This window comes from Anomalospiza imberbis, chromosome 15, assembly GCF_031753505.1.
Source record: "Anomalospiza imberbis isolate Cuckoo-Finch-1a 21T00152 chromosome 15, ASM3175350v1, whole genome shotgun sequence".
Classification (NCBI taxonomy): Eukaryota; Metazoa; Chordata; class Aves; order Passeriformes; family Viduidae; genus Anomalospiza; species Anomalospiza imberbis.
This window is the reverse complement of record NC_089695.1, coordinates 12,425,770-12,438,174: the sequence shown is the minus strand read 5'-3', so window position 1 is coordinate 12,438,174 and position 12,405 is coordinate 12,425,770. Positions and strand designations below refer to the sequence as shown.

Sequence of the window (12,405 nt, the reverse complement as noted above, 5' to 3'; positions counted from 1 at the left end):
AAAAGGATGATGGGCAGAATTCCTGAAACTCCACAGACACAGAGAACACTTTGCCTTTTAAGACACCTTTAAGTGAAAATCAAGGGTGGGATCAGGTGCTTTGAGGACATCCCAAGAAGAAAAAATGCCTGAAAAAGGACAATGGCCTTGTGACCTGGGGAAGGCAGAGGCTCCTCTGGGCAGAATAGCAGAGTCCAAGGTGACATGGAGTTCCCTGTCCAGCCTGTTACCATCACAGGAGTGGTAAAGTCAGGAAAGGGACTAGGAGAAAGTTGAGGAAATTATGTTGTCTTGAAAAAACTATGGAATGACACTTATTTGAACTGCCCTCCTTTCCCCCTCCTCATTTGAGGCAAGCTCAAACCAATACCCTTAAATGACAAAGTGGTCCCATTTCTCCATGGCATGTCCTTTTTGATCCAAGGGTCCTAGCAGGTTTTTGTTTTTTTTTTTCCTCCAAACAGGTGTCAGCTGATGACTTGGATGGGTCCATGAACAATCAGATCACATATTCCATCGTGGAAGGGAACCTGCTGGGACACTTTGCCATTCAACCCAAAAATGGGCAGATCAGCATTGCCAAGCATCTGGACAGGGAGGAGGTGAGTTCAGGAAAATGAGAATGGGAAGGCTGAAACAGATGTATCCCAAAAGACTGAGGGAAAGCAGCTTACTCAGCTACTTCCTGTTTTGTGAATTATTTACTCATGATATTGTAGGTAGAAGACAAGGCATTAATTTGTTTTCTAGACTCACAGATACTGCAGTAGGAGGGCTAGGCTTTAGGAAAGACAGTATAGAATCACAGAATGGTTTGGATTGGAAGGGACTTTAAGGATCATCTAGTTCCAACCTCTTCCATGGGCAGGGACACCTTCCTCAGCTCTGAGTGTTGGTCTGCCCCACTGGTACTTCAGGCTGGCTGCGTGAGAGTCAGCCCCAGCCAATATTGGGAATGTTGGTTGAGGAAAGCAACATGGTTGGCTTCTGCTTATCTGCATTTGAGCATTAGAGAAAACAGGTGTGGGGAGGAGAAAGGTCACCTGGACAATCTCTCATTCAGAAAACAGTAGCAACTTGTGTCAGCCTTCCGGAGTTCAGAAGCCTTTGGACAACACTCTGAGGCACGTGGTAGAATTCTTGGGATGTCCTGCACAGGGACAGGAGCTGATCCTGACTGGTCCCTTCCAGCTCAGCTTATTCTGTGATTCTATGATTCTTAAACCACTCTTGACAGGTGTTTGCCCAGCTTAGTTTCATCCATCTTTGCCAAGTTGTTTCTCTTCTCTGCAACTGTTGTGAGGCTGATTTAGTTTAGCAATGAGCTTTGACTGAGATTTATGGATGGAGAGCCTTAGCCAAAGGCAAAGCTGTTGTCGCCATGGTGCATAACCTCATGTGGCCTCGGGCATTTCATCAAGCTGCAGCAGAATAAAATTTCAATGTGAAAAAGCCACCATTAAAGCCACCATTCTGCCATTTCTCCAAGTAATCCTGCACTACAAATCCTCCAGATCCCCAGTTATGCGCTGACAGTTCGAGCCACGGACAACGGCCACCCTGCTCAGTTCAGTGATGTCCCTGTGCACGTCCATGTGTCTGATGTCAATGACAATCCTCCTCGCTTCTTCCAGCTCAACTACAGTGTGGTGGTGCAGGTAAGCCAGGAGACAGTTTGTTCTCCTAATCCCTCTCTTTGCACTAAGGAACTCATTCCTAGGCTGCTGTTGGAGTAAAGTGGGGAGACAGTGATGAATCACGTTGCTGCTTTGTGCTCTCTGTCTTCTAGGGCAGGGGTGGGATTTGTTTTCCTGTTCCTGACCCAGCAGCTCCTGGGGCATTGTAGGTTCCTCTGGGGCATTTCTCTTTGCTTACCTTCCTCCAATAGCATCTTTCCTCATTTCAGGAGAATGCTCCCGTGGGGACAAGTGTCCTGGAGCTGATTATGAGCGACAGAGACTCTCCAGAAAACGGCCCACCATACTCGTTCCAGATCACCCAGGGCAATGATGGGAAAGCCTTTGAAGTCACCCAAAATGGTCTGCTGGTGACATCGTCTGTCCTGAACAGAAGAATGAAAGAACAATACCTATTGCAAGTCCAGGTAGAGCCTGTGTTACTGTCCTGGTGTCTGAATTTCCCAGCTAGCTTAAGTAGCAATAAAATGTGATTACCGTGGCCCAGCTGAATGAAAACATCTCTGGCTTTGAAGAAATACAATCCAGGCACAAATTTTGCAGCTTGGAGCCAGCTCCAGAGCTCAATTCTCCTCACAGTCTGCCCACAAGAAGCAGGGGGCCAGCTTCTGTGTTGATAAAATCAGATAATATGATCATGAAGAATACTCTGTCAGCAGTTTCCTTAGACAGATGCTTTCCCCATAATAATTCTAGTGAATTCCAATTTAAAGTGAGACCTGGATCTGGTCCTACAAGCTTTCTCTAATTATCCTTGTCATTTAAGAAGTGGTTTCAGTTCCTCTTCAAAAAGGATTTCTGTTGTTGCAGAATGAATTCATTATTTTTCAACGTTATCAGTAGGGGTAGTCCATTACAAACAAAAGGATAATAACATGTAAAGTGCATACTTCTTCAGTAATGGCAGTTGTTGTAAAAGCTGGGTACTATTATATTACAAACCTCAACCTCTAACTGCTTAGCATTATGGAAAAATTTATCCCATAATCTGATTATTTGCATTTTTCTGTTTGAGGTTCCTTGACTCAGTACTAGACAGACATTGTCAGAGGTGGGACAGGGGCTTTAACAGCCTGGAAGGTGAGCGAATGTGTTGATGTGCATAACTGCTTTACATCTCTCTACACTCAGTTATGCATGGAACCACAAAGATTGGCAACATCACAAAAAATTATTAACCCTCAGGAATTCAGAGCCACTCAGAGGTGCCTCAGCTGCTGCTGAATGTGCAGGGAAGTGAGTGTGACTCCACCACTAGCAGAAGGCCTCAGTCAGTCTCCATGCTGGAAGGGATGCTGCCCTTTCCCTAGGGCCTTCTCCAGGCAGAGCTCCAGCACTGCTGCCAGTTTTTCCCATTCCTTCTTCACTCCCAACCTGCTGCCTGAGAGCTTCCACTCACTGCTCCCTGAAAGGCACTCACTCTCCAGTCAGGTGCAGTGATGGTAAGTCAGCTTGTGGCTGTAACAGATCCTTCTCTTTTCCTTGCCAGGTCTCTGACAGCGGCATCCCTTCCCTCTCCTCATCTGCATTTATAAATATCCAAGTGACTGAGCAGAGCCAATACGCCCCCTCGGCCCTTCCCCTGGAAATATTCATCACCACCAATGAGGAAGCCTTCCGAGGCGGCGTTCTGGGCAAGATCCACGCCACGGACCGGGACCCCCATGACACGCTGGTGTACACTTTGGTGGCACAGGTGCCCAAGGAGGGGCTCTTCTCTGTTGGGGCTGCAGATGGGAAGATCATTGCTGGGGACAAGCTCCCCCACGGCCACTACCTTCTGAACGTGACAGTCAGTGACGGAACGTTCACAGCCACCACGAGCGTCAGCGTCCACGTGTGGTGCTTCACGCAGGAGGCCTTGGACAAGGCAGTGGTGCTGCACTTCCGACACCTCTCCCCCGAGGAGTTTGTGGGGGACCACTGGCGCAACCTGCAGAGATTTCTGGGGAACATCCTTGTCACCCGGCGCCAGAACATCCACATGGCCAGCCTGCAGCCTGCAGCAGCCTCTGATGGAGTGGATCTGCTCCTGGCTGTTGGAGAGCCACACGGCTCCTTGTACGAGCCGCGGGTGCTGGCCAACAAGCTCACTGGGTCAGCTGGGGAGATGGACCAGCTGGTCGGGCTCCGGATGAAGAAAGCGATCCATGTGCCCTGTCACGGGTCAGACTGTGCCCACCGTGTCTGCAAGGAGACCATCCAGCTGGATCCAGGCATGATGTCCACATATAGCACTGCCCGGCTCAGCGTCCTCACCCCACGGCACAGCTTGGAGCAGATCTGCTCGTGCAATGGTGAGCAATCCTTCCTGGCAGTGTCTGACCCTATAAACCTGGGCATGTTGTCTTCTCCTTCAGTACATTATAGAGCACCTGGATTTTCCATGGAATTAGGTTGCCCAGTGACCAACAGTTCTGCCCACAACTTCAAAGACTTTAGAGTCTGAAAGTTTCATACAGTCTGTTTTTTAAAATGAATCTCCTGTTGCATTTGATAACAGCAACATCTGTCTCTCTGATTGGGAGAAGTCACTCATACTTAGCAGGAAGTGAAGGTCAGCGATCAAACTTTTTTATCTGTGATCTCATGTGTTGATCCTGGACCTGGCAAAGAACAGAATAACTGATAAATTTAAGGAAAGTCAAATAAAGTATATTTGTTATACTGGCTGTAGGATACTTCAAGAAGTAATTGGAGGGAGCAGGGATCAGTAACACGAGGGCAGGATCGTAAGGGGATACCACAGAATAATATAAAAACTTACTAAGGATGGAGAAATTCAAGGGTGTTGTAGATCACACTGAGGGCACCTTGAAGGACAGAAATATCCAGGCTGATATTTTAGGGTTGCTTCACAGATGAGTACATAGAATAAATACTGGGAGCTCCTGGTGGGACTGTGTGAGATGCAGTGGAGGCATCCATGGCTTGCTGTGGATGGGACTGCTCCTGGACAAGTTGTGGCATCAGGCTAGGAAAAGAGGCAAGGCTTGATTCAGTCCATTGCCTCAAAGTGCCACAGAGATGAGACCTTTCTTTCATTCTCCTTTCAGGAACAGCTGTGAGATTTGGGGGCCACAGCTACATTTGGTACCAGCACTCCCAGGCCGGCTCCTGGCACATGCACTTTCGCCTCAAGACCCACCAGCATCACGCAGTCGTGTTCCACGCCAACGGGACTGACCGCGCCACTCTGGAGGTGGGTGTGGCAGTGCAGGGGGATTTCTCTCCACAGCTACAAAACATTTACTCTCTCAGGGAACGGAATCACAGAGAGAATATGCAAAAATATGTACCCTTTGTGAAAGACAAGACTTGGGAAGACTACATGAGAGCCAGGCACAGTTTGGCAATTGCTGCAACCACAACGGGAAGTCATCCTCTATATATGTAAATGCGTGTGTTGGTCTCTGGTGTGACTTCTGAAGTCATAAGACACCCATAGCAGGTCTACATCACCTTCATTCTTGTTTCTTCATTCCTCTCTTGCATCTCACCTCTCAGGACAAAAAATTTATCAAGTGGAGTTTTATCCACCTTTATTTATCAGTTTGCTTCTACTTTAGCAAGAGGCAAACTTTCTCCCATAGCTCAAATTAAAAGTCCTTTACAATAATAGACAGAAAAGACAGAACAGGAATCCTAAATTATATTTTTCACATATGCACCCCTCTTTTCAACCACTTTCTTCAGATGGTTTCACTGTTTTAGACACCTGCAAAGACAGGAATATTCCGTTCTGATCACTCTCTTCCCTTCGACTGAACACTGAACTTAACAAAGCATTCAAAGATCATCTCCCTCTTCCACTTTGGCAACAGAAGTAAAGCAGCAGTTGACTAAAGAATAGCGTTTTTATATATTCCTCATCAACTGAATTCAGAGTAACTGGAGACTAAGACCACAGGACATGCTTACCAGCTTACAGAGATTTGTCCTTGAGACTGATCACATTGAGGTCTACACACTGTAACCTACCTGTAAGTGTTCATCCTGTCCTTGGATTTCCCCATCCCTTCTCATGGTTTCACAACCTCATCTTCCTGTTCCATCTTTCCACAGTTACAAAAGACCCACACAGACAGGGAGCTGCGCAGCAGCCAACCCCCACGCACATGCCTTTTGCACATATTTCAAGCTCCTGCTGCCACAGCCATCACTCCTGAAGAGCAGGAGCTGAGAAATATCATCCATGTGTCCTGTACCCATCTCTGAGAGTGACTTCATGCTGAACTGTAAAGGGCCAGTGAGAAAAACTTCTTAGGAAGGGTCTCAAGCTTTCTACCTCACCTCTGGGAAGGAGAGTCACCAAAGAGCTCATCAGAAGGAATCCAGCACTTTAGGTGGTGCTCAGGAAGGACAAGATGGCAAGAAACTCCACTGATCCAGGCCAGCACAGGGAGTCAAGGGAGAGAAGGCTCATTATTGGTGGAGTTCAGTGAGCCCATGATCTCCTGTGCCCAAGCTTGTCTCCACAATCTTTTCAATAGGAAACATTGATAAAGCCTCCTCAATAAAAGTGCCTGTGAATTGTGTATTTCCCAACTCACTTTATTAGCAATATCTTAGGGATAAAAAGGTTTCTAAACCACCTGGCCTGATAAAAAAGAAGGAATCCCTCAAGATTTTAAACTCTATAGACTGAGGTTCTCCAGATATGAGCCAAAGCCTTGAAGGGACCATAAGTGATGGTTTGTAGATTTGATGAAGAGGATGAGCTCTCCCAAGAGCATGCATATCATCACTTTTCCAGTCTCTGAGCTCTTCTGATGTTCAGAAATAGGTTGCAGGAAGAGGATGGCAGACCAGGCAAGCTGGGAAAGGCTTGGCAGTGTGTCAGTTCTTGCTCCAGGGAATTGAGTTCTCAGCTGTCTCCCAGCCCCAAAAATTGATAAGCCAAATCTACAGACCCATCTGAAGAGAAATCACGTTCCTGCAGATGAAGTGAAGTGACAGAGTTCTCTGGTGTGCTTGCCAATTGTGCGAAGGGATTTACACACGTGTTGCCCTGAGGCCCTTCCATGCCATACGCCAGCTGCTTCTTGTTCTTTCTTCCTTCAGCAGTTGCTCTCTCCTCCCACTGGTATTTATTTATACCATGGGCTTCTCTAAGAGTTAACTGTTGTCCTGCTCTGCTCCAGAGTAGCCCCTTCATATTGTGTGTGGGTTTCTCTAGAGTCAGTGTAGTCCATAATCGTTCCTGCTTTTCTAGCCCCTTCCAAGAATCAAACCCTCCTTGCTGTCTCTAATGTCCCCCCATGGACATCTCTCCTGCCTGGGATGAACTGCTGATGTTACATAGCAGGCTCTGCAGGTTTCCCACCAGCTCTTCATTCCATCTCTTTTCTCCTTTTCCATAGGCTCTTGGCTTCTGTGAGAGAGGTGTTTTATCAACAAAGCACTGGGGAGATAAAGGTGAAAAGGGGTTTAACCCTGATTTCTCTGTGAAACAACACAGCTAACTTTTTCTTTCTCCGTCTTATATGACTTTTAAAGATAAATCTTGGGCCAGAAATAGGAATTTCTGACATCGCAGTTTAATGCAGAGGACGTTGGTGTGGTTCACTTTTAGCAGCTCAATACCTTGTCTCTCTCCAGTCTGGTGGAGATCAAGGATTGGATTGCAGCACGTATCAGTAACTTTGGCCTGGTTTTCCAGCATGGGTACAACAGTAATTCCTTTCTCTGCCTCCCAAGTCCTCCTTTTTCCTCCAGAGAAAGCTGCCAGTGCTTCTCCTCAATAAGATTCTTTCACCACCCTCACCCCTGCCAAAGGGGCAACTGCTCCAGCACCTTCCCCACCATTAATGAGACAGTGAGAACAGAAGAAAAGCTACATGGCCCAGAACAAGAGTCCATCTGTGACTGGTGATGTACTTATGGATAGTCTGAATTCCAGGGCTCTCATCAGGCTCAGGAAGGTGGGAGAAAGGGCAAGCAGCTGCAGCAGTAGCTGTATAATCCTATGGCTCTGTTATGTGCAAAGATGGGCTTCCCTCCTTGCATGCTGGTCAAAGGCTGCCAGGAAGGACCACAGGTGAAATTGTGCCAGAGATATGAAGGTGTTCTGCAAAATAAAGGAGTTGTAGACACTTAATTGATCCAGGCATAGCTTAAAAAAGGTGAAAGGGGCTGCATTTGTTACTTCCTGGAATCAGAAAATTGGCACATTTTCTGATTCTGATTGGCACATTTTCTCAGCTGTCAATGTGAAGGCCAGGAGAGAGGGGAACAAGCAGCAGGAGAAATGTTGAAACCCTTCATAAACAGAAGCCACCCGTGTCACAGCTACCTGTGACTTTTGTGTTTTACAGATGGTTAATGGAGTGCCTCAGCTTGGCTACAGCTGCCAGGGGAGCTCCTCTGGGAACCTCTCCTCCTCACGGTTTGTGAGTGACGGCGAGTGGCACTCGGTGTTCCTGGAGGTGAAGAACACTTCTGTCCGCCTGCTCATCGACGGCCTGGGCAACGCCTCTCTCCAGCTGCCGGGGCCCTGTAGCATCTCCCAGGGCAGACGAGACCTGATTTTTGGGGGCCTCCGGCAGTCGCTGCAGTCCCAGAGAGTCACACGGGGGTTCAGGGGCTGCCTGGATGTGGTTGCAATCAACGGCAGAGAAGTGGTTCTCCTTCCAGGGAAAGGGCAATCGAAGGAAGTCTTGGAGGAGGTGGGGATAAGGCAGTGCTGCTCCCCCACCGGCGCCTGCAGCAGCAACCCTTGCCTCAACAACGGGATGTGCTCCGAAACTCACGGAGGAGGTATGTGAACATCCCACACAGAGCTGGACAAGCAGTGAGGGGGGGAAAGATGCAACAACTTTATTTATCCCTGTGGAGAGGCTATTTCAGAGGGGAAGTAGAGATCCTCTATCCCAGGGGACCTCAAGAGACTCTGCAGCAGCAGCTGCAGGGTGTGAGATCATCATCCTGGCTCTCACCTGTGGACCATGGGCCCAGAGGGCAGGAAGGTGTTTCTAAGGAGTGTGCATGACATGGGAGAGCAGAGTGTTGCCAAAAACTCAAATGCATATAGAGATTCCACCCACCCCTCTGCATCCTTTTTGCTTAAGGAGCTGTTAACAAGGCTGGAGTCAGGCAAGATGGGATCATGTGGTGATGGTATCTGGGCAGAAACAAGCCAAGATCTTGGTCTCTCCCCACTGCAGTGAGCAACTCCCCAGGGCTATGCAAAGGGGATATGGGAAAACCGTAAGCTCAAATCCAGGAGTCCCAGGCTAACGTGGGGTGCACACACCCCAAAGAGGTTTGATACAGGCTCTGCCCTAGGCAGTGTCCCTGCTGCCCTGTCCCTGCCATCAGAGGGGCCCCTTGCAATGATCTGTATCACAGGGACAGGGGCTGTGAGCAGAGGAGCTGCTCCCGGTGATGTCCACCCGTGTGTCACTGCCCTACAACTCGGTGTAGCTGCCAGCACAGCAGGGCTGCACCCCATAACTCCCTGTCTATGAGATGGGTACTGCCTGTGCCTCGGCCCCTCCGAGGGGCAGTGGGCTGCTTCCCACGCTGCTGCGTGGGGCAGAAGCTGCTCCTGCAGCTCTTTGGGGCCCTTGCCAAAGCACTCCCAGCCCGGCGAGCAAGTGAGGACACAGGCACCACCTTCTCCTGCCCTGCCCGCTGCCTCTGGGAACAAGATTCCCAGCCCTGTCGACTCAGCAGCTGCCTGGTTCAGGTGAACTTGTTTGACACCAGGTGTAAATGTACAGAACAGTTAGTCTGGCTGGCACCCACACCTCAGCCTTCAGACCCTCTGCACACAAAACCTCTCTGGCTGGGCTGGAAGGGGCTCAAAGCCCACGAGGGGAAAACACATCTCTGCTCTTAAGTCAAGGCATCCCCTGCTTTCATTAGCAGAGAGAATACAGTGGGAGGGGAAGGTGAAAAATCACTCCCTCAGCAATAACCTAATGATCATCCAGGGCCCTTCCCAAAATTTCCTTCCAGGATGAACAATTTCTCCTACAAATGGCCCAGCTGACCAGGAAAAAGCCCGTGGGACATGGCCCCAGGCAGGACACTGCTGCAGGGAAGGGATTGCCCAAGGGATGTTTATCTGTGAGGTTATCCTGGTTCCCTGAGTGCCATGGTCTCTGTCCTGGAGACGCTGGGCAGGCAGCAGGAGTTCATGCAGAGCTGTGCCCGGGGATCTCAGGCGTGGGATCACAGCACAGGCAGGGACTCGCCTGTGGGAGCGAGCCCGGGGAACCACGTGGCCGTGTGAGAACACAGCTGTGGGGAGAGGACCCGGGCCAGCCCAGCACCACCCCAACCACAGCGCTCAGGACCACAAACACAAGTGAGCCCCACATCCAGGACATGTGTTTGGGCACACACAGCCCTGTGGGCAATGTCCAGCACCTGCTGCACCAGTGTCAGCACGTCCTTCTGGTACAGCCGCTGACACGCATGTGGGAACAGGCCCAGGCTGTTTGCCCCGTGCTCTAAAGCAGGGTTGTTCAACTTGTGGATGAGTAGCAAAGACTTTTCTAGTGTGCTGCAAGGTGGAAACTCTGAATTTTCTGCACAGCAGCACCAGCCAGGTGACAAGCAGGAGCTGAGCACAGCCAGGGACATTCCCATGCTTAGGGCTATGCTGAACAGCAGCCAAAAGCACAAACAGCAGGAGCCCCCTCCGAGTCCGTGGCTGTGCTGGGTTTCTCTCTGTCTGTGAGCAGACATCTCCTGCAAGCAGGAGAAACTTGGCATGTTGAGACAGGCACTTCATACCACGAGAACTCGCAGGACCGAAGACTGCTGAGAACAACAAATTACAGGGGATTGCACTGAACAGAGTCAGAAACTGTGAATCAGCCAGCCAAGTTCCCCTTCCTTTATCCCAGATTTGTCCCTCAGCTTCTCCATGCAATAAAGCTATGCCCTGGCTGCATCTCTGATCTGTGTCAGGAGAGGACAGGCTTGGCTTGTTGCTCAAACAGCTCCCTGGTGCCACTGTGTTGCCCCAGAGTTCCACCCAGCCTCCAGCAGCCACACCAGGTCCTGTAATGAGCCCACCAGGCTTCCAGGGATGGCCTGGGTGTCCCACAGCACCTGCTGCAGCAAATTCCTGTGCCTGGGTAGCTGTGCGAGCCCCCTGTGGGGGCCATCAGCACCAGGCACTGCTCCTCCCTGTTCTTGCCCGTTTTTCCACATGGATATGTTCACTCTCACCCCCTCCAGGTTACACCTGCATCTGCCCCGGGCTGTTCTCTGGGGAGCACTGTGAGCTTGGGGACAGTCCCTGTGAGTCCAAGCCCTGCCTGCACGGGGGAACCTGCACCCTCTCGGCCACCGGCTACTCCTGCCACTGCCCTGACTGGTTCCTGGGCGAAAGGTAAGGCCTGGGGGGGCTTTGGGACAGGGACATCCCATGATGGGCTGAACACATGAGCCTTGCACGTTTCTGGAGCTCACCAGATCCACTCACTCTGGGATTAACTGCAAACTGCAGGCACCTGAGCATTGCAGCCGGGAGGTGTTGGAGGGCAGAGATGAGCAGAACAGGACACAAATAACTCTGCCATCGTGTGGCCATTGCCCCTCTGAGCAGGAGGGAAGACAAACATCTCCTCTGCTTACAGATGCTTTGGTGCCTAGAATGCTGTGGGGCAGTGCAAAGTCTCTCCTTGCTGGGAGAGTCTCTCCCCACACACTGCTGCTCCCTGAGAGGGAACTCAGGAGCTGAGTTCAGCAGTAATGGGAACACCTTGGCTGTGGTGGGGGGAGCTCAGCTGTGATGGGGGGCCTGGCAGCAGGGTACAGGCAGACACTGCCCTGGGTGGCAGGAGGGTGCCCTGAGGCTGGGGGAACCTGCCTAGCAGAGCTGTGAGGTACCCCCCTGCTTCAGTAGCCTGAACACCCACCCTGCAAGGTGCTAAAGGGATTGCTTCTATCTGGGACCAGCTCTACAGGGTTCATGCAGAAGAAATCTCTGTCCCAGCTCGCAGCTGTGATTCATCCAATTCAAATCCCAGCTCAAAACAGTGGGCATTACCACCCCAGCCCAGCAGCCCCTCCAAGACCTCCACTTTGCCTCCAGCCCAGCCTGGTCAGAGATCCAGCGCAGGCTCAAACAGCATCACACCCAGTTCATCCTTCTGCCTTGCCCATTTAGCCAGGATGGACACTGGTCCCGTGGATCAAGGCAAAGGCAGAAATTGTCTGTTCAGCTCTTGGCATAAGAGCCTGTAGCTGAGCATTAGGTGGCAGTGTAATACCTGACATCAGCCAGAGCCTGTGGCTGCGTGTTGCACACACCAGCTCACACATCCTAAATCACTGGCTGCAACAAGAGCAGTGCCAACCTCACAGAGTTTGTTCAGTAATGAGAACAAAAAAAGGGAAGGAAACACACTAAAGCACTTTATATTCCCCCAAGCATGGGGAGGTCATTGTTGTTGGAAGCAAAGGTCCCTGTACTGCTAGCAAACATTTAGATTGTGTGTGGGGTAGAGCAGGACAGAGAATCAGAAATTCTATCTCAGTTCTGCAGATGTTCCATAAAATATCAAAAAGCCTCTCCAGCAAGGCTATCAACTCACCACCTCATGTAGTAGTCTTTTCCAAAATGTTTGCTGCAACCTGCAGACATCCACAGACCATCCAGAGGCTCCACAGAGCTTGGAGGACATGGGAGGCTTCATAAGAGGTTAACACGCCTCACACTGACCCTGGGCTTCCTAATTTAACAGGA

General features: G+C 50.2%; 1 protein-coding gene across 1 annotated transcript in view; it reads left to right on the top strand.

The window, feature by feature from the left end:
• The window catches only part of FAT2 (FAT atypical cadherin 2), a 44,626-nt gene that overhangs the window by 28,944 nt on the left and 3,277 nt on the right, over positions 1-12,405 (top strand). The window contains exons 15-21 of the mRNA XM_068205927.1: positions 465-602; positions 1,515-1,658; positions 1,907-2,104; positions 3,187-3,994; positions 4,754-4,899; positions 8,015-8,456; positions 10,893-11,046. Coding sequence (XP_068062028.1) covers positions 465-602; positions 1,515-1,658; positions 1,907-2,104; positions 3,187-3,994; positions 4,754-4,899; positions 8,015-8,456; positions 10,893-11,046 — 2,030 coding nt within the window. The remainder of the gene's footprint in view (positions 1-464; positions 603-1,514; positions 1,659-1,906; positions 2,105-3,186; positions 3,995-4,753; positions 4,900-8,014; positions 8,457-10,892; positions 11,047-12,405) is intronic.